Source organism: Lissotriton helveticus, chromosome 5_1 (assembly GCF_964261635.1).
Source record: "Lissotriton helveticus chromosome 5_1, aLisHel1.1, whole genome shotgun sequence".
Taxonomy (NCBI): domain Eukaryota; kingdom Metazoa; phylum Chordata; class Amphibia; order Caudata; family Salamandridae; genus Lissotriton; species Lissotriton helveticus.
Window position 1 is genome coordinate 1575709819 of NC_136065.1, and position 22796 is coordinate 1575732614.

The 22796-nt window shown below is 46.3% G+C and overlaps 1 protein-coding gene across 3 annotated transcripts in view; it reads right to left on the bottom strand.

The window, feature by feature from the left end:
- Positions 1-18973: 18973 nt before the first annotated feature.
- Positions 18974-22796, bottom strand: part of TAF8 (TATA-box binding protein associated factor 8) — a 79983-nt gene continuing 76160 nt past the window's right edge. For all 3 annotated transcript variants that reach the window (XM_078644715.1, XM_078644718.1, XM_078644717.1), the window contains one exon: positions 18974-20831. In XM_078644715.1, the coding sequence (XP_078500841.1) occupies positions 20691-20831 (141 nt within the window). In that variant the 3' untranslated portion in view covers positions 18974-20690. The remainder of the gene's footprint in view (positions 20832-22796) is intronic.

Genomic DNA, 22796 nt, shown 5'->3' on the forward strand with positions numbered 1-22796 from the left:
GCTAGGTCTGACTGGAGGTACACACACTTGTCTGTTGCACAGTGTGAACGGACAGCTTGTGCATTTGCGGCTGTACCGCGGCTATAAAAGTGCACACGATCACACACTGCGTTTGCACCTCTCTCTACCGTGCATCCCCTGTAAACAGTCCAGTCCCCGCGCAGGTTACCGCAACTGTTTGTAGCTTTCTGATACACTGTGCCCGAGCTCCTGCTCTTTACGCAGATTAGCCACCCTTAACTCTTTCCACCCAATGCATTGCCTTTTCTGCTGTTTTTTTGTTGCTTTTTGCAGGCACACTTCTCCAACTTTAAATAAACTTCAGTTTACCTACCGCCACACTCACAGCCTCTGGCGCCCTTCCTAGTTTTTTTTCTCAGCCAGCTCTTCTAACTCCTTCCCCTTCACTTCCCCCCGTCCGTCCCATTTTTCCAACACTGAGACAATTCACTACGGCAGCTGGGAGGAGGTGCCAACCTTGCTTTCGCCCATGGCGCTTTCTGTGCAAATGCTAGGTCTGACTGGAGGTACACACACTTGTCTGTTGCACAGTGTGAACGGACAGATTGTGCATTTGCGGCTGTACCGCTGCTATAAAAGTGCACACGATCACACACTGCGTTTGCACCTCTCTCTACCGTGCATCCCCTGTAAACAGTCCAGTCCCCGCGCAGGTAACAGTCGTTACCGCAACTGTTTGTAGCTTTCTGATACACTGTGCCCGAGCTCCTGCTCTTTACGCAGATTAGCCACCGTGTTTTCCACCCCAAAACCAACCCTGCGTTGAATGAGCATTGCTCAAGGCAACCATTGTGACTTTGTACTGTGAAAAGGTTTGTGCAAGCTTCACCTACGTGCATCAAAGCTACAGCAATGTAAGATTCCGTAACACAACAGCAGCAGTGCACTGATCCGCAGAACACAGCACCGATAAAGGACCAGAGGCAGGTGCATTGGTGCAAAACGCTTTCTCTGCCTCACCTCACCTCTCCTTGCCCTCTCTGTGTTACACCAACACAACTCAAGTACAAACAAGTATTGGCATAGACAATAGGTCTCGCCTTTGGGACCTTATAAGTGTTTAGCCTTGCAACAGTTGATATTGTTACGCCAAGGATATTCTACTGCATAACTAAATACTTATAAGGTCCCAAAGGCGAGACCTATTGGCTATGCCAATGCTTGTTATTCTCTATCACTCGCTGCACATATGAAACAAAGGTGCACATCTGCAAAGAGGGTGAACATTTTCCTTGGAGGGTGGCATTACAATGTCTAAGAAACACTGGAGGAAATTGGCGCTTGTGCGGGGAAAGTAGAAAACACCCAAGTGCTAGTCATGCAAATGACCAAACTGAGGCAGTTTAATTGGTCACAGCTTATCTTGCATTTACATTACTCCGACATAACGAGGAATCTACTTTATTAGAGGCACCATGTTCTGCCACTGAAATGGAATTTATCATCTAAGTGACGAGGCAGGCGTACAGAGGTTATGTTTAAAACAAGCCTGAGCCTCGTGAGGACTGTCGAGTCCTGGTGGTAGGACGACTAAAATACTCGGACCCAAGCCGCTGCCAGTACTGGGACCCATTTTCTATTTTGCACAAGGGCCAGTGTAACATAGTGGTACACTCACTGAACTAAGGAGCTGTTTGTGACACACACATAGAAGAGGCACGAGGAAGCGCACACTGGAGGCCAGACTAGAAGAGGCGCCAACTGGTGGCCAATGCTGCAGACTATAACAGAACGTTAGTCATGCTGCAGCGTTTTTTATCAAATACATTTTCATTAGCATGGCTTCGTGTCACATTCAGAGTACAGATCTGTACTTCCTATAGCCCTCTGCCCGCAGTAAGTGCAGAGGACTACAGTGCCTGAGACTGCGACGCACACTTTGGTCAATCCCTCTATGCAGAGTGAAAATTGTCAGTTCAGTGCGTCCAGTGTCCCCCTCAAACCGTCGTTCCCCCTCACTACTCCAACCCCGGTTTCAGGTACCTTTAGTAGCTACTCCCCTGTGTCAGCTCCTCACTGCTCCTCTCACATCACAACTTAGACAACCCTCTCAAGGGACCCCCGTGGCTGCCCATCGGGTAATGAGCTAGTCTGCTCATGAATGACACCGGCGCGCAGCTTGTCAGGCAAGCTCAGTTGGCTGCCTCCCATATGCTTGGGGCTCAGCGGGGCTGCTGACTGTTCTTCAGGAAAGTGAGGACACGTCCATGGCAGCCTAACAAAACGTGAGAGGGCCCCCCTGCAAGATGTGCGGAAGGGGGCCCTCACAATAGTAGTGGCTGAGGGGGGCCCCCTGGAGTATGGGTAAGCCTGCGGGCCCCCCCGCACCGCGGGGGCTGTGGGGGCCTTTGTTACGCCCCTGCGGAGGCAGATCTCTGGGAGTCCACGACTCCGGGCTATGGAAAGTTCTGAATCACAGCCCGAGAGTCGACTCATCAACGTGCGGTGCAGACAGAGCACGTGTGGAGATGCAGGCATACACTAATAAGGACTCTGAGGCCAGGAGATGGTTAACTGCTTTTATTTATATTCTCCCCTAAAGAGCGCCGAGCCTCTACCCTATTCCGGCTCTGCTCTGGCTGCTCCGCGCTCTTTGCGCCACTCACACGCCTCTGCGCGCGCAGCCGATACCGACCGCCCACACGTCACGTCGCCGACGTGACGTGCATCAACTAGACTGTCTCTACATATCTCCCTTTTTTCCACACAAACATTTGTAACTTACAGTCCGTCGCTCAGATCATAGTCTCTGAACCTCATGGGCTTCACCACCACTCTGTCACTCCGAGTCTGTCTTACTGGGGTGGTGTGGTTCTCCTCCTCGCCGTTCCTTCTGCTTCCTCTTGCCTCTCCTTGTCCATTTCTGTCACCGCCATTCTCATCTGCTCTTGTTTCCTGCTCGATGCTCCTTGCTTCCACTTGTCGTTGTTCTCCTCCTCTCGGGGCTTGTTCCTTCTCCTGATGTTCCTGTTGCCTGAGCTCGTTCTCTTCTTCTTCTCCACCTGCTCTTCCATGGTCCCAAGTTAGGATCTTATTACATCTGGCCATGCGGTCCTGTGACCATGTGTTACCGTCACTCAATCTGGCCGCTCTACCCTTAATCTCCTTCACTTGCATGGGCTTGCTGTATTTGCTCTCTCACTTTCTTTGTAGTGTGGGCAACTTTACTCTCACCCATTCACCTACTTTGAGCTCTGTGTCACGCACATTCCTCCTCTCGTTGTAATGTCTTGTGTACACTGCCTGGGCTTTTTCTATGTTGGCACGCACCACTGCGGGGGACCATTCGCTTACTATCGTTTTTTCTTTCCATACTCGGTTGTCCTGGGTGAATGGTTCCCGGCCACGCAATAACTGAAAGGGGCTATAGCCAGTGCCCGTGGGAGTGATCCTGTATGCCCATAACATGTGCCATATGTCCTTCTCCCAGTCTTTGTTGTCCGAGATGGCCGCTTGGATTGATCCCATCACCACCCTGTTGAAGCGTTCCACTTGGCCGTTTCCCGCCGGGTGTGTTTCGCCAGGATGCCATTTCTTTGCATGAAGTTGTCCCACTTTTCCGATCTGAATTGGGGCCCATTGTCACTGAGGATGGACTTGGGTATGCCCTCCCTCACAAAGGTGTCTGCCAAAAACTTAACTATTGTTTCGGTGTCCATGGTTTCCTCTATCTTCACTTCTGGCCATTTCGAAAATTTGTCGACAAGAACACACGTACTTCTGGACTCCTTGTGTGTCTAGGATCGGGCCTAGGATATCCACTGACAGCTCTTCCCACGGATTCCTTGGCGTTTCAAATGTACCCAATGCGGGGCGCAGTGGTTTTAGTGTCTTGTCTGCACCTTGGCATCTCGCACACTCCCTTACGTGCCGTTATGCTCTTATGTCCATTCCGGGCCACCAATAGTCTTGCTTGGACCGCAGTTTGAGTTTTCCGATGCCCAGGTGCCCTTCGTGTAGCATGTCCAACAGTCTGGGGATGATGCTTGTCGGGGGAATGACCTTTTCACCTCTATACACGAATATTCCTTGGTTGTCCAAGGATAGTTCTTCCCTTACTTCAAAGTATGGATTGAGTTCTCTCTGGATGTGTCTCTTGTCTGGCCATCCTTGGGTGATGTATGCTTTCACCTCTTCCAATGTCTGGTCTTCCTCATACGCCTGTGTCCATTCTTGAAGGCTGATGACTCTTTCGTGATCCTCCATTAGTGCCACCCATTCTTCTGTGCCGGCCTTGTCTTCCTCACCTGGTTCCATGGCTGCCGCTCTGCTCAAGTAGTCTGCGACCTTGTTTTTGCTGCCTGATATATGTTCCACATCGTACCTAAATTCCAGAAGTTTTAAAGACATTTTCGATATGCGGGGCGTGGCATCTGCATGTCCGCTCGATGTTAGCACTCTCAGTAACGGTTTGTGGTCAGTCCGCAACTGGAACCTGGTGCCCCACAGTAATTGTCTGAATCGCGTGGTGGCCCACACCACCGCCAGCATCTCCTTCTCTATTACGCTGTACTTTTTTTCTGTTTCACTCAGTGTGCGTGAGGCGAAGCAAATCGTTTCCAACTGTCCTTGCCCTCGATCCTGCATGAGAACCGCACCCAATCCTTTATCGCTGGCGTCGGTGGTCAGTACGGTTTTGCCTTGAGGGTCGAATCCTTGGAGAGGTATAGCTCTGGCCACTTCTTTTTTGATGATCTCAAATTCCTTTTGTGTGTCCTCTGACCAGCTGAATTCCGTGTTTTCTTTTGTAAGCTGTCTCATGTGATGAGTCTTGGAGGCAAAGTGCTGCACGAACTTCCCGTAGTATTCTGCCATTCCCAGGAATGACCTGACCTCTTCCTTGTTGGTGGGGGATGGTGCTTCGCATATCGCCCTGACATTTTCTGCTTTGGGAGTTACTCCCTGCTCTCCTATCTCATGGCCCAGGTAGGTTACCGAGTTCATCCCTATTCGGCACTTGGACCATTCAGCCGTGAGTCCTTTCCTTTCTAGGATCTTCAGTACTTTTCCCAACTTGACATCATGGTCTGGTATGTCTCTTCCCATCACCAAGATGTTGTCCTGGAAGTATTGAACGTCTGTGATGTCCTTGAATAATTGGTGCATCATTTTCTGAAACACTGCCGCTGCTGAGGCTAGGCCGAATGGCATCCGGCGGAACTGATAGCACCCAAAAGGGGTGATGAAGGATGTTAGTTTTCGACTGTCCAGGTGCAGGGCTATTTGATGGTACGCGGAGGTCAAGTCTATGGTGGAGTACCACTTAATCCCCCTTGTGTTGGCCAGCATCTCCTCTATCCTGGGCAAGGGGAACCTTTCCACCACAATGTTTTTATTCAGTTCTCTCAGGTCGACGCACAGCCGGACCTTTCCATTGGGTTTCTTAACCACTACTAAGGGTGCGAGCTACTCAGCGCACGTGATGGGTTCGATGATCCCCTTCTTTTCCAAGTCTTGGAGTTCTTCTCTTACTGCTTCTCTTATCGCCAACGGGATATTTCTTGCTTTGTGGGCCACCGGGACGGCGTCCTCTTTCAGGATGATATTGTGGGCGAACTTTTCCAGCTTCCCTACTGTTCCTCCAAACACTTTGGGGTATTCGCTCTTCCATTTGTCCAGACTTGGCACTGCTTCTTGGTCCGTCACAAGTATTTGCTCCTTGCCTCCCGGATCCAGCTTGATGCCCAGGTCGCCTTGATCCAGCCATCCCAAGACCGACGGGCCTCTCTCCGATACGTAGAGCTTGCAGTGTGCTGACCGGCCTCGAAATTCAAAGGTCAGGGGTCTGAACCCCGCCATAGGTATGCGGTCTCCGTTGTACGTGACTGGGCGGATGTCTAGTTTCTCCAGCTCTGGGCCGAGACGTGGTGCGAATTTCTCCTCCCATACTGCTCTCTGGATGATGGTGAAGGGTGATCCTGTGTCTGCCACCACGTTGATCTTGACACCACCCATTGCCATTTCTAAAACTGGTTTCGTCGTTCGCCTTCCTTCTCTGTCCAGGACATTGCCATCCGTACTTAGTACCTGGTCTTCAATGTAGATCAGCGTGACCTCTTCTGTCTCTGTATCGTCGTCCGGATCTTCGTTGCTTTGACCCACGCATCTCACCATGCTCTTGGAGGCCTTCTTCCTGCAAACCTTCTCGTAGTGGCCAATTATTCCGCAATACATGCACTTGGCGCGGAATGCCGGGCACTTCCTATCGTGAGCCTCGTGCGACCAGCTTCCACACCTGTAGCATGGCTTTCTGTTGCTCCCTGCTTGTTTCCCTGACGTGCTTGCGTTGCTTTGCCACTTGTTGGGTCCTCTCTCCGACGGTTTCCTGTTCTGATACTCTCTGCGAGACCCTTCATCGTCTACCTTGTTCACCATTGTACTGGACGCCGCCTCTTTTCTCGTCACTTCAGCACATCGACGTGCTAATTCCGCTCTTTTTACGATGACTAACGCCTCTTTTAGTGTGGTGTCTCCGCTGGCCCATAACTTGTCTTGTACGGTCGTGCACGTGGTGTGCATCACCACCTGGTCCTTGATGAACTCTTCTTCCCAGTTGGCGTACTTACACGTAGCTGCCAGCCGTTTCAGTGCCGCCACGTACTCCTCCACCGTTTCTCCTTGCCGCTGCTTCCTCTGTTGGAAATTATACCTGTCCACCGACACGCACACTGCCGGTCTGAAATGTTCATTGAGGTCGTCGAGTGCATGTGCGTACACATCGTCGTCTGTGGCTGTTCTCTGTTTCGGGACTAAGCTCTTGTAAATCCGGAGGCCTTCCGGGCCTAGGTTCAGTAGCAAGATGCGCTTCTTCCTCTGGGGTTTGAACACTTCTTCGTTCTCGTCTTCCAGAACACCTATGAAATTGTCTATGTATTCTCTCCAGTCCTCCCACTTCATGAGGGGTTCTCCTGGGCGAGGTAAAAACTGTACTGGCGCCGTCGCATAACCTGTTTGCGCGCTCATCTTCTCTCTCTTTACCGTGGGTGGTGTTCCTCCTCGGCTTCGGGGACTCCCCGGTGCGTCGTCCTGTTCTTCTTCACTTGCTAGGGTTCGGGGACTATCCGTGTCGGCCCCCTCAGTTCCCTGTGGGTTCTCCAGCGCGTGTTCTCTGGTCCTGCGGGTGGCTGTGTGGATTGGTGCCCTTTTTCTGGTTCCTGGGGTCTGTCCCCCCTTTTTCACTCCTCTGCGCCACCCCCTTGGGTGTTCCTGGCTCTGCCACGCTCTTTAGGGTACCTGTTGTCCTGCACAAGGGTGTTTCTGCTCCTCCGTCCCTTGTGTGGTGGTCCTGGTGCCTCTGGTGCTTTGCTTGCTGTCCTGAGGTCGGTTTGGGGGTCCTGCTTCGCTGGGGGGTCTTCATCCCACTCTCGTCGCCATTGTGGAGATGCAGGCATACACTAATAAGGACTCTGAGGCCAGGAGATGGTTAACTGCTTTTATTTATATTCTCCCCTAAAGAGCGCCGAGCCTCTACCCTATTCCGGCTCTGCTCTGGCTGCTCCGCGCTCTTCGCGCCACTCACACGCCTCTGCGCGCGCAGCCGATACCGACCGCCCACACGTCACGTCGCCGACGTGACGTGCATCAACTAGACTGTCTCTACAGCACGCTTGAAAGCAGAACTTTTCAAACTTGCCAACACTTGAGATTTCTAACTTGCAAAGGATGGAGTACTCCAGTTTTTCTAGTTCATGCATAACTTTATATGCAATTCCAGTCAAATTTTTTTTAATTCTCGAACTCACACTTTTCTTTATTCCATGAAAAAATCAGCACTACGTGGCCCAAAAATGCACAGAAAAAACATTGATTCGCTGTTTTTACAAAGACAAAGGAAACTTGACTGTTCTTACTTGGAAAGCGAGTGAATAATATTAGAAAAGGTTCTGCCTCTACAATAATACTCCGACCCTTGAACCTACCTGAACACTAGACCAACTGACACGTCATAAAACTCTCAAGTAAATAATTAAACAAACTGTAAGCATATACTCTAAAATCTCAGAATGGAAATTGGTGATGGTTAAAAACAGGACTAGATGAAGTTGCCACTCTTTGACAGGTGTCACTTGGTAACTATGCAGTGCCCTGCCCGTGTTACAGGCCTACAACAACAACGTGCTTCCCACTTAAGAAGCATCTCAGTCACATGGAGTCGCAGAAGTCAGGCGATAAAGTACAAATCTCCCTGAACCCCGATAAACTCTACCACGCCCATTTTATGGCCCCCATTCAAAGGGCAGCCCCAAGAACAGAGAATGTCCAAAGGCAAACCCAAATGCTCAAAGTTACTGAGAGCGTAACAATAATCTAATGTTCACAATCCGTCTCCGCTCAAAACACCTCTATACATCACCGCCGATTTTGGGGTACACCCGATTCGTTTTATTTCCAGGGTAGCCTGGGGTCTCACCTATAAACCTGGGGCTAATGTTGAGGCCTCTTATTGATATGCAGGTGATAGGTGCCCTAAGGGTCCGGATCACTGGAGATCGATGAGGGTTGCGGGGGGGCAATTGTAAACGGGAGCAAAGAAGAAGTCAAACGTGTTGCTTCTGGGATTATGCAGGGCTGCTCAAAAGTAGGATTGGGCTAACTGGAGTACAGTATGTGGCTCAGAAAGGCTTCAAGGTTTTGTGTCCAAATCAAGCGGGGGGAGGTGGGAGGGGGTAGTCTTGTTCCCCCACCGAAGGAAGATAATTAGCCCTGGGCCTTACTCTATAGGGGGAGGGGTGTTAAGTAGCCATTCACGCTTTTCAAGATGCGGAAATTGTTAACCCTGATGGTGGCGGAGAGCGATGCAGTCCACACCTTGGAGGACTTGGTCTGGGAGCTGTTCCAGTTAAGATGACGGGGGGGGGGAACCCCCGGGACCTGCTCCCTAGCCCTGAAATACTGGTCTCCCCCAGACTCTCTGCACAGCAGCCATTGCTGGCCAGCGCGATGATGTCGAAGATGATGGCGCAGAGCAGGAGCAGCGGCAGGATCCACTTGCAGCGCGGGTAGGCGATGCCGCACTTGTACATGGCGAGGCCGGGCGGTCACACAGGCAGGCGACGGGCTGGGACACAACGGGAGCGGGAGGGCGGCTCGGCATGGGCTCTTCACGAGTCTGTCCCGGGACACTAACCGAGGCAGCCCCGACAACAGCACAAAGCAGGCGGCCCCACCCCGAGCGCGCAGTGAGTCACGGTACGGCGGGGCTGGGCGACACCGGAGCTCTCACCCACCCCGCAGCTGCCTGGGCGAGGAGGCGCGTCGGGTTACACCGCACCCCCTGCCTGCCCGCCCGCCCGGCGCTTAACCCCTACCTGCCCGGGTGGGGCCGGGGGAACAGCTGCCCATTGTACTTTTCGCACTCCAAGCGGGAACAGTCCTGTTCCAACCCCCGCCCGAAACACGACTAGTCAACACGCCCACCCCTCTCCCCCATCCAGCCAGAAATACAACACGCAGATGCGTCCCACTCCACCTCAAACCCGGAAACAGGCACTCACCCGAGGACGATTTCTGGACGAGGGGGAAATGAGTAAACGCCTACCTATGACGGAGAGAAAAGGGGCGGGGCTAAAAAAAGACCCAGAAACGCCCCCGAATCGCGTTGGGACGGGGAAAAGAGTAACAGCTACGGCCAGGCGAAACCTAAAAAAAACTTCAACATGCTAACACAAGCATTTGCAATGCAACAGGTCTCTCATTTAAGTGAATTTATAATGCCAATAGCTTAAACTTGCGTAAATGCGAGACCTATTGCATTGCAAAAGCTTGTTTCTGTATTCTAGGTGTTGCTCATAAAGTTACTTAAAAATGGTGACTGGGTAAGTTGTTCCTGCAACATAGTCACATTTTAACATAACACTTACTTTGCCCATATAATAGTGGAATATCTCATTCAATTTCAGCACCAGCGGGGAATAGAATCTAAGAACAACCTCAGCTATGAAGCAATCTCAGCATCATTGTATTCATTATTTACAGACTAAAACCTGTCATTTAGATTGTGGCTTGTTTCGAACTCTGTGCTTGTATATATTGGTGGTGGTGTAGTTAAATAGTCTTCAGACCCATCGCTGTATACATATGCCTCCATGCTCTAGTGGTGATCCATGTGATGAAGGTTGGGAGTGGTGTTAGTTGTCAACCACTAAGTGTCTCTTGAATAGCCAATGCAGATTTGCTCATACGTTACAATTGTTTTTAAACACAACAAACTCATTCTACATATTGATGTTTGGAAATGTTTTAAATAGCAGAGCACTGACGTTCAAATATCCTCTAGGCCCTATTCTATGTGAGACATTTGACACACTGGAAGATACTAGAACGGACATGATTGCCACTCCATTAGGGAAGGTAGGTGGTTGTGTTTAGGACAGTGATTGGTGGAATGACATTCTGTGGAGCCCTGCAGGGATATGACTTTCTTTGGTAGTGTGTTGAATGCTAAATAAGTTGTCCTGGATAAAGCTGGGCAGCTGAGATCTCAGCTTGACGAGTAGAGTTTGTTTTGCTGTGATAATATTAAAGGTTGTTTCCTTCGAAGTTTTTAAAGGTCATTACCAACATTGGCTGAGAGCCATTGATGGTTCCCCATGGGTAATTAAATAAAAAACATGTTATAGTGCTGAAATGTAACCTTTTCTATTTAATTAATTTTTGGAACACTTTTATATAGCCCCAACATCACCCGAATGTACACGAGCGCTCTATATAACCACCAGTTACTGCACAATATATTGCCTTTCTCACTAAACAAGTCATAACATTTTTACAGAGTTTCTTGAACTTTTATTGCACAGCTGCTCACCAAGCTAAAACTTTTTTTTAAAGTATTATTAATCACATAGGGTGAATCTATTGTATTTGCAAATGCTTGTTACTCATAGTAACACTGTCTGTGAAAAGACTTCAACTGATTAGTACCAGTGTAACAATCAACTACAGCAATAAGCAAATGAAAGATGACCAGTCAACTTTTGCAAAGGGCCTTCCACTTCACAGAAAGACATGTTGCACAATTTTTTTGTAACTTATGATCCGGTTGAGCTAGAAACAATTTTTTTTATTGTTAAAATATGCGGATTATGCAGCAGATGATGGAGTATGCGGCAAATGCAGAACTATGGAGAAAACGCAGCAGCCGCGGAATTGCTTAATGTTAGTGTCCCTGGTTGTAGGGAGAGAGAGTGATAATGCGACAGATACCGTTGATAGAGAAACATGTTACATACAGAAAGGGATAAAAAAAAAAGAATGGAAGTGAAAAAGAGATGGGAGACAGAGAAAAGAAAGAGTGAGAGCGAGCAGAGATTGGATTGAGAGGGAGTGATAATAGAGGATACAAATAGAGAGAGGTGGAAAAAGGCTTAGATTTGTGAGAAGTGGCAGCTGTGAAAAAGGTAGAGGGACAGCTGAGACTGAGAGACAAGATAAGGAGACAGATGTGAGAAAGAGAAAGTTAATACAACAGAGAGGAAGACAGGAGACAGAGGTGCTAACAAGACACTAATGAGAAAGACGAGGCGAGAGTGCGGTGATAAAAGACGGGTAGGTGAGAAGGGAAGAACTGAGAAAGGGAGAGACAGGTTAGAGCGGCGATAATGAAACAGAACAAGTCAGAAAGTGACAAGTGAGAGAGGTTAGTGAGAGGCAGGTAGCAGATTGGTAAAGGGATAGGCAAGAAAGACAGCAGAGAGAGAGAAGGGGGAGGCAAGATGAAAAGGGGTGATAACAAAAGGGGAGAAACAACTGATGGAGAGGAGATGAAAGGAGTGAAGAATGGGAGGTACAGTGCTGAGAAGTGCAGTTATTCTCCCATTAAATGCATTACCGTAGTGCTGATCAGTGTGGGTACTCTCCCATTGAATGTGTTGAAGCAGTACTGAGAAGTGCCGGTTCTCACCCATTAAATGTATTGCAGCAGTGCTGAGAAGTGTCAGTACTCCCATTAAATGTGTTGCAGCAGTGCTCAGAAGTGCCAATTCTCTCCCATTTAATGTGTTGCAGCAGTGATCAGAAGTGCAGGCACTGTCCCTTGAAAATTAAAGAAGTGCAGGGACTCAGTCTTTAGAGTATCTGTTTGCTCCTGAGAAGTGTCATTACTCTATTAAATGTATTGCAGCAGGTCTGAGAAGTGACAGTTCTCTCCCATTAAATATTGTAGCGGTGCCGAGAAGTGCTGGTTCTCAAGTTATTTGGATTAAGGAGGATAGTGGAGGGATAGAAAGGGAAAAAGGTTTACATTTATATAGCGTTTGCTACCCCTGATGGGGTCTTGAAGCACTTTTTCGGCGAGTACACGCTAATCTGAAACCCATAAAGAATTAGTGGTGAATTAGTATAGTGAAACATGAAGTTAATTTGAGTGGTGGACATGTTAGTCTGTTATTTGGATTGAAAAGGTTAGTGGAGGGATAGAAGAGGGAAGGATTTCGATTTTTTTTTTTTTCTTTAGCGCTCATAGCAGTCGTAGGAGGCTTGGGATGAGGAAAAGGGAGGTGGTGGGGGAAAAGTCAGAGGGAAGTGTTTAGGAAGGCTTGTTTAGGAGATCTAAATATTAAAAGAGGTATTAGATAATGCAAGGAGGGTTGAAGTAGGGAAGAGTCTAGAAAGGGTTATTTTGGGGATCATAGTAGTGGTATGAAGGTTGGGATAAATGAAAGAGAGGAGGTAGAGGATATATTGTTAGAGGGATAGGGTGAGAAATAGTGTAGAGGATTGGTGAGAGTAGTAGAATGAGGTTTGAGATGAGCCAGAGAGCTGAGTTAGAGGATAAATATTTTGTAATTCAGTATCCTGGGTAACTGAAGCAAATATTCTTACATGGTGTAAGACCTTTTTTTAGATGGAGGCTTGATAACATTGTAATCCTGTCCATGCTCATACGCATGCTTCAAACAGCATCTAATGGCCTAGCCATGAGTAATCCGTGGAAGAAGATGGCCACCATGGGTTATTCCACCAGGGTTATTGAGAGCAATTAAGAGATTCCCTCACAGTACTTGGATGTACACTAGGACACAGCTCAACTATCGCAGAAGAATTTATATCGACAGAGGCCTGGAACAGGGATACATATTGGCACCCACATGGTTCAACATATGATGTTGATTATAGGCACATCCTGGTAAATAAAAGGCTGTAAGGGGTCCTAATAAATCAGGGGATTACCGAATGGGCATTCTGCAGTATGCGGATTACACAGTCCTATTTGATCTGACCAGAGGAGACCGACAAAAAACGTTGGGTCATTACAGTAAGGAGAAATTCCTGGTGGTAAATATCCCCCAAAAATGTACGTTTTAGTGTTTAGTCAAAGAACAGAAAAACAGGGTATCTAGACCCTAATTGATAAAGAAAAACTATTGAGGCCAAGAACATATGTATCTACAAGTAACCTATCAATTTAAAAGCAATCATTTTTGTAACCATTGTAATCTAAAGGTACTTTGTTTATCTTTCTCCTTACAAAGCTGGAAAGTAAACTAGAAGGTCGGTCAGTACAGCTGGAGGTCAGATCTAAATTCGCACTCACCATGAGCTATGGCTTAGATACTTTTAATAGGTGGCTGGATGGAGTCAGTGTATTTGACTGAGACATTTGCTTCATCTTCCAAACACTTTTGCTCAGGCCAATAGCGCCTGAAGGTCTGCAGCCCGGACAAGCTGCACTGAGGCTTGAGCAGATACACTGAAACGAGGAGGCTGTGGGAGGGCTCACTCAAACTTGCTGCCCTTCACCCTTGACCTTGGCTCCTGATAGAACAGTGGCTAATGTGGACATGCGCGTATGGCGGGAGAAGAAGACTATGTTTGAAGCGCTTGGATCCAGTTTGTTGCAGCTGGTTACGATCAAGGGTTTTAGTTTCAAGAGGACTGAAAATCCTCCATTTTCTGAAGGAAACTAACTACGGATTAGAATCTACGGCTGAATTTATTTTACAATAATATCTACTAGTGAGGGGACTTTGGCATGGGTAATTCTACTGCTGATTTAAGGCTTCCCTCCAGAAATTGGTGAATTATCAGCTTCCAGCAACTTTAAATGAGGAACTAAGTCATTTTCGGCAAATTTGCAGGTAATAGGTGTAAGCGGCGCAGTAGTTTGGTGGTGCGTACACGCAGTTGTTGGCAATGACAGCCTTACCTGGGAAGCGCAGTATCCTGGAGGCTGGAAATACACAATCTCAGTCTGCATTTCGGACAGGCTGAGATCGAGCGCGTGAAAGCGGGGTGGGAGCGGGCCAAAGTGAAAGCTGAGATCGCCAGAGAAGAGACACCGTGGACGTGCACATCTGCTGTCCTTCGTACGAGTGCACTTCTCCTGTCCCCCTTCAGCAGAAAATCGAAAATAGATCTCGCCAAGCGAGCAGGACATGCGCTGCGTCGCTAGGCAAGGCCTAAAAAAACACAAAAGAGATACCCCTCATCCCAAGTAAATTAAGACAGGATGAACAGCTAAAATTACTGATTGGTTTACTGATCAGTTGTACCTTGTTCGATTGATTTGCAATTAATTCTGGTTTGTGGTGCATAAAAGAGGAAGGTTGGCACCAACCTTCGAGGCTGGTGATACACAATACCCACTGGGAGCATGACGGGCTGAATATCAATATTCTGCTCTGAGTCAGGTCCTGAAGTTATGCCACTTGAGTTTCCTACATCCACCAGGGCTCCAGGGGCTCTAAGGCTATATTCTATCCACATTACCATAGGTTTAAAAAAGACAGGCCTCGCAATAAGCAGCAGGTTTATAAAGAAGGTAAACATTGTTTATCCGCGGTTATTTGGTTCTTTTAAAAGTGAAAGGTGTATTGTGACTGAAACATGTCGTCCGGTTCGAATGGCTGCTTTGCTGCTGGCTGATTGTTACTTGCTTAATGGAGGCACGTTTTCTGAAGCCTCCAGCCACTCTCACCTCACTGCATACCCTGCACCGCCCCAGCCCATCACTGTTCTATGTATACATCATCTATATACCTTCCAAATTTCGCAGGCAGTTTTGTAAAAATCGCTGCATTTTTACAAAATTTCCGAATTCCCGATTTATTTGCAAATCGCAAAATCCTGGAGGGTCTGAATAATTGCATGGTAGCTTATCTATTGTGAGCTTCATTTACAGTGTGTATTCGGGTTGTACATTAGTGTCTCAGTTGGAAAGTTGATGTACATTACACATTTATAAGGTTTATCCACAAGAAGGAGAAGCGATTCTTGGAGCAGATACAATTGGGCAGCATGTCAGCACTTCATACAGCATGTGTATCATAATAGTTTGTACATTGTTAGTCCGCTTAGACAACCATATTCCATTTAGGAGGTGTTTTATCACAGTAGAATTATTGAATATGGTTTGCAACATCATGTGGCTACAGAGTATTTCACTAGAGCGCCGATTATATGTTTCCTTGTTCAAAATGGCCGCGCTGGTGCACCAGCAATAGTGTGAATGGTTGATAAGTCCTACCTTAGTGTTTACTTTCAAGATAGCTTTTTACGTGGCAGCGACACTCGTGAGAGTAGGGGAGACCAACCGTCCGTTAATTTCATGGACCGTCCGTAATTGGGACCTCACGTCCGTTGTCCGTGAGGATCCCTTTTACGGACGCCTTTTGTCCGTAATTTTGGCCTCTGGGAACTTGATGAATTGATAAGTGAAAGGATGACTGGATGGACAGATGTGTGAAAGGGTGGATGTAAGGATGGATGAGTGAGTGAAAGTGAGGGTACATGGGCAAAAGGTTGGATTGATGAGTCTAAAGGTGGATGGATGAGAGAAAAGATGGATGGAAGATTGAAAGGATGGATGAGTTATAGGGTCAATGGGTAGATTTATGAGTGAATGAGTAGTTGGATGGTTGGGTGGATGGAAGGAAGGATGGATGGCTAAGTGAAAGGGTCAGTGGAGAGAGAAAGGGAGGATGGATGTGTGGATGACTGAAAGGGTGAATGTGTGGAAGGATGAGTGACTGGTTGGATGGATGAGTAAGTGAAAGGGCGCCTGGATAGGTGAAAGTGTAAATGATTGGATGGATGAGTGAATGGATGGATGGGTGGGTGGAAGAGTGGATGGATGAGTGTGTGGATAGATAGGGTGAAAGGGGATGGATAATGGATGGATGAGTAAAAGGGTGGATGTAGGGATGGATGAGTGAAATGATGGATGGAAGGATACACGATGAATAGGTTTGCAAATGGTTGAATATGTTTGGATATGGATTAGCTGCATCTTATGCTTGCCACTTTACATCTCACACTATCTATCCGGGCAGATCTTCCCGACCATTTCTCTCACCAAACACGCCTGCTCAGGACCATGAATTGTAAACAAAATATCAGATTGGACAACCCAGTGCTGTAACCATATATAGATTATTATCATATGAAATACCACAAAAAAGACCTGCACAGTTGATCAAAGCTGCATGCATACTAAAAAACCGTGAAGTATACTATTGTTTCAACCTAACTGTGTTTAATTTGTAAAATATTAAGTGCCAGGGCTCAGACAAGGAGGCCACTACAGTTTGCACCACTAATCGCCCTTGTCATCGCTGCCAAAACAACTACAAACCATCTCTCTTGCATGTAAATGTGCCAATTCAGATTATTCCAGGTCCCCTAAGCTAAAGGAATGGCTGTGGAGGTAGGTATTAGCATTTTTAATGGGTATTGTATAACCCTGGGTGGGTAACTCCACTCTGCCAGCAAATGTTGCGGAGATTTGCCTACGACGCGATCCACGACGAACGTGGAGTAGGCAAAAAACTCAGCCTCCATGGCGAAGTTAGCTGCTCCCTCCCCCCCCAAAGCCCTTTAAAAATGTTTAAAAAGCCACTTACCTGTTGTCTGCCGCCTCCCTTGCCTGGCGGCTTCCCGTCCTGCTTCTCGCATCTTCTGTAATAAAAAAACCACTACGTTCTACGTCTGACATGCATGCTCAAGCGCGTCAGACGTAGAACAGCAGATGCGAGGAGCAGAACGGGGAGAGGCCAAGCAGTGGAGGCGGCAGACAACAGGTAAGTGGCTTTTTAAACATTTTTTAAGGAGTTTGGGAGGGGGCGTAGCAGAGCGTAGCATATTTCCACAGAGTTTTTTTTTAACTTCGTGGAAATACGTGTTGAGGCACTATGCCTGCTACGCCCAGGGTTCCTAAACAACCCTTGTTCTGCGCATCTCTAAATCAGATGAACAACACCACCATGTGGTAGACTGTTTTGAGTATGGTGTTGACATTCAGGTGCCATGGTCGAGCACCGGAAACGAATTAAGTGAGGGTGCTGAGCACCTGAAAGCACCGGCTTAAATTAAGCACTGCAACCTAATATAAACTTATTTTGACTAGTGCTTAAATGGTTGTCTATTTACTTACTGATACTATTGCGCACCCTCCTCTGATGAGTCAGTAAAACTTACCTTTTATCCAGAAGTTTTGTCCTGAATTTTAACCTCCTGTCCTGAATTTTTGTCCTGAATTTTGACCCTTTGTCCTGAATTTTTACACTCACCGTCCTGAATTTACACCTATGCCAGTTGGTCACCCTAGTGAGAGTGGATCCGGTTTTCAAAAGTACGCGTAATACTTCGCGGGATTCATCCACTGAACAGGTTAGCATTGGTGATTTGCAAACAAAGCTATGTGTTTGCAAGGGTATAGATTATGATATTGGAATTCTGATCGAGTACTTTCGTGTTTATTCAGCATCCAATGCAACAAACAGTTTTTTGGTACACACGCAAGGATAAAAAGTCAACACACAGCACAACAGAACTCAGGTATTTTAATCGCTATGGTAGCAAGGACTCGTTTGTGCTAGCATCCAGAGTGTGAATTGTAAAAGGAGGATTCTGTTTGTTTAAGGATACTCTGTAATTACCCAGCCGGTTGGTCACACGTTCAATATGCTCGAGAGGCTTGGAACTTACTCTCAAGTAAGCTTCAATATTTAGGTTTTTCTCCTAAATTGTATTCTTGAGCATGCGTTTGGATAAATGTTGTACTAGCACCAGCAGTTTATTTTAGGTTTTTCTCCTAAATTGTATTCTTGAGCATGCGTTTGGATAAATGTTGTACTAGCACCAGCAGTTTAGTGTGTATAACTACATTAATGGTGCAGTTAGATATGAGGATGTGTACACACAGCAAATTGCATGGAACAGCACAATGCATGTATATTATTATTATCAAAGCATCATGTGAATATCAAAATCTAATATGGTGAAAGAAACAAGATAACTGTCACATGGTTGGCATGTATGGAGCGGAATATATTGGTGATCCTCTCTCTGTTACAGTTTAAACAGCTCGTAATTTGTATTTTTATTTTCACAGCACCCATGAAGAAGGGATTTGTATATCCCGAAATGCATTGGGAAGAGCTTTGTGAGAGTCATGTGTTGTACCACCTGAGTATCATATGGCTATACAACTTTATTATCTTGTAAATTGTGAAATGTATGTGTTATGAGAAAAATGTGTTAGCAGCGGAGATGCATTTCACATACAAATTTCGCAATTAATAAAAAGAAAATGCAAATGACATTTTGGAACAATCTTTGTTAAAAATGTTGATTTTAGGTGTTGAATTCAATTGTATTTTGTAACATAAAAGCTATTTCTCGCAGTGCAGAAGGGGGCCAAGTGAAATTCCACTTGTAATAACCTACATTGTTTAGCCAGTAGTCTGCCACATACAGGACTCATTCCTCCACCCAGCAACAAGTAGCCAGTGTCTTTCTTGTATCCATGCATCACTGACCCCTATAATAGTAAATGCCCAGTCATTTCTTCCCAATTGCATAATTTATTCCATATCAAGAACGCCCCCCATCGATGGACCCTGTACCTCACGAAGAACTCTCCATTTGTAGCATCACCACAATCTTCCAGCACTCTCTCACTCCAGGACTCAACCAATTCCTTGTAACTGAATCCAGAAACTGCTCTGCAATCATGTTTAATTTACAAAATTTATTATGAATGTGAAAATAGCATTCAAACTCTTTTCTTTCAACAGTCCCCAATCCATGGAACGAAAAAGATAACTTTATAAATAATATACAAGACCCATGGAAACATACCCCCCGGAGCGGAATCAGAGAGGGTGTATGACATGAATTGCAGAATCTCTCAGTGGATTATCCCAGTGGGGAGAACTGTCTTGCTGCAAAACAAACTCCCACCTGTTCCCAAAAGAAACAACCCCATTCTCTCTGAGAAAAGATTCTCATGCAATGGTAACTAATCACACCTGCAGCTTCTCTCCTTAAAGGAAGGAAAACCACCCCTTAGGGCAGAAAGGATTCCAACAAAGACCCAACAGGAACTGAGCACAGCCTTCCCTCCTGAAAGGATATCCAAACCAACTCAGTGGAGAGGAATTTCACCCTCTCTCCTGAAAGGTTTCACAGCATCGAAGTGGATATGGATTAGAGCTTATTTCTGGAAAAGATTAACCAATCATGGCAGAGAGTAATGACAACCGCACTCAAAGAGATTCCTACACCATCCCTGCAAAGATGTTCTGCTACCAATTTCCTACACCGACTGAGTAGATCGAGACTACAAAGTATATTCTGAAATATTCAAACCACCACCTGCAGAATGATTACAGCCTTGCTGCAAAACAGATTCCCAAGAACTAAGTCATTGCAGGGCTTACAGAGAGAATGTGCACCATCCGAACAGAGAGACAGCAAGTCTCCCTATAGAAAATGTAGTCTCTAGTACCAAGATTTGAGAAGAATTCTCACTATCTCAGGCGAGAGAGATTACAGCCTCTAGCAAAGACTGGCGCCACCAACGCAGAAATTATACTCTTACTTCTGAGAGGATTACCTACATCACAGTGAAGGGTAAATAAATGATTCCCAAATAGGAGGCCCACACAAACCTAGTGGAGGTCTCCATAGACGAACAGAGGCATTGCTACATATAACTAGGAAAACTATGAAGAGAGTGCATTAAGAATCAGAAGACCAACAGGCTTCAGGAACATTCTAAACAATCCATTCTTTTAAATGGAGTCCCCTGTAGGCAACCGCCATTGTGAAAGCATCATAGCTCAAAAGCTTGTGTCTCTTGTAGTATGTGTTGTACCTTCCCTGGTGCAGTTAAAGAACATAGTGTGAAAACAGCGAACTGTAAAAGAAAAGGTGAACTAATTTATTACTGCTTTCTCTTTGCTGGAGGGGTGCACTGTTAGGACGTTTGGAGGGGCTTAGAAACAACTGAACCATCCTCATCTGCCAACAAGACCGAGATGTAGGTATGTTAAGGCGGAGGAATCCAAGCCTCTGGCAATTCCAACATTTGCTAATAATATCTATGAAATCGAACTAAAAATAAATACTCTGGGCTCTATCAACAAAAACTGGTGCTTATGTTATAAACACCATAAAGGGGCAGGACTAGATAGATGTGATTCTTGGTATGTGGATTACTTTCTGAGACAGTTGATTTGTACATAGTGGTGGGACAAGCACATTTGACACAAAGAAACTTGAAGCAGTATCGGGCCAGTGACCTGGGCACTTCAAGGCGCACCTTCTTCCCCAAATTCCTCGTTCGGTCATGTTTTATAGAGGATGCTGATTGGTCTAAGGGAAGACAGTATGGAAGGAGCATCGAGCTTCCGTTTATGTGCCTCTTTCATGGCTCTGAGAGGCCTTGTTTACTTTTTACGGCGCAGTTTAGGTTTCTTCACCGGGCGCAGGTAGGGGTTATCGATCAGGTTGTCATCTATGCTCTTGCTTGCTGACAGACTTGTGTTCTGCTGCAGGATTGAGTTTTCTTTCTCTATACCAGCATCTTCCTTCAGAAAAAAAACAGAAATCAATGTTAGGGTAAACAAAGAACTAAGGCCAGGACAGCCTGCACTTGAAGAGTTCGGATTTCTGACAGAAAGTTTATCCTGTGGAGAAAAACTCTAACTGTCTTGGTTTTACAAAATTATGAGCATCCCTATGCTAATCTGAATTTTAAATATTAAGTAATTTTCAATACAGCACTCATCACATGATTTCACATCACCTGCAGAAGAAAACAAGTTACTTACCTGTAACTTTAGTTCTCCAGTATTGGAAGCTTTCATAGATTCACATGCCTGAATCATTCCCCGTCATCGAGACGGGAGTCTCCGATACATAAAAAAGCAATGCTTAGTAGTATAGCAAACTGAAAAGAGGCCTAGGCCCATTTCCCTTTTGCAAGCCATAGCCTTTGTTATGTAAAAAAGGCCCAAACTTTTCCCTGAACTAATCAGAGCTCCTCACCCTCTAGAACACTCCTGAGAGAACCTTCTGCCCCTCAGATTTTCTCGCACTTGTGCATAAAGAACACTTGTGGTGCTAAATCCGAGGTGAGCCTCTCAGGGGAGGAGGGTGGGTGCATGTGAATCTATGAAAGCCTCCAATACTGGAGAACTAAAGTTACAGATAAGTAACTTCTTTTCTTACTCCAGTATTGGAACGTTCATAGATTCACATGCCTGAATCAGAATAGCGAGCAGTAAGATACAAAGCACATTTCTCTGATACATTTCATAATCATGTAATACAATACGAAAATGAAGCATAATATCATACATATATATAAAATGTGACTTTGTAAAAATAAGAGAAATTACGGATGGAGGGATGGAAAGAAGGCTCACCGTTACTGGATGATATTCCGCAGTACCGCCTCTCCCACCGCCGCATCTGACTCTGCGGCTGCCTCCAAGCAGTAGTGCCTGGTGAAGGTGTGCGTGGATGCCCAGGTCGCTGCTCTGCAGATATCCTGGATTGGCACTCCTCCAAATAGTGCAGTAGATGTGGCCACTGCCCTTGTGGAATGCGCACGACCTCGTGCATGTAGAGTCTTTCCAACAGCTTGATGACAGTAGACAATTGCACTGGAAATCCATCTGGCGATTCCCCTTTTAGACAGAGGGAAACCTTTCCTGGGTGCGCTGAAAGCGACAAATAGCTGAGAAGATTTGCGAAAGGCCTTAGTGTCTTTTAAGTAGAACTTCATACATCTTTGCACGTCTAGTGAGTGCAACATTCTTTCCGCTGCTGTTGACGGATGAGGAAAGAAACGTTTCAACACCAAAGGCTCATTCAGATGAAAGTCAGTTGGCACCTTAGGAATGAATTTCGGATTAGTCCTAAGAATCATTCTATCCTCCTGAAACTGTAGGAAAGGCTCCCGAATTGTGAGCGCTTGCAGTTCACCTACTCTTCTCGCTGATGTCAGAGCAATGAGAAGAGCCAATTTCCAAGACAAGAACTTAAGGTCCGCCCTGTGTTTCACTCAAATGGCGGTTTCATCAATTGTGACAGTACTATATTAAGATTCCATAGTGGTGGTGGAGGCTTTACTGGAGGAAAGACCCTGAATAGTCCCTTCATAAATTGCTTGATGATCCTTGATGACCATAAGGACGGGCCTGACGAAGACCTCTTATAGCGGGATAACGCAGCCAAATGCACCTTGATGGAAGCGTGCGCCAATCCTGACTTTGCTAATAGCAGAATGTTAGGTATAATTCGATGAGGTGCAGCAGTAAGAGGGTGAATGTTCTGCCTCTTACACCACAGACAAAACCTTTTCCATTTCATCCTGTAGGTTTTGTTGGTACTGTCTGCTCTAGCTTTGGACAGGATTGTTCTACATTCGTGTGAGATGTTTAGATGATTAAACTCACAGTGTTCAGGAGAAAGGCTGCTAATCGCAAGGATTTCAGGTCCGGATGGAGCACCTGACCCCTGGACATTGTCAGAAGCGATGGAATTGG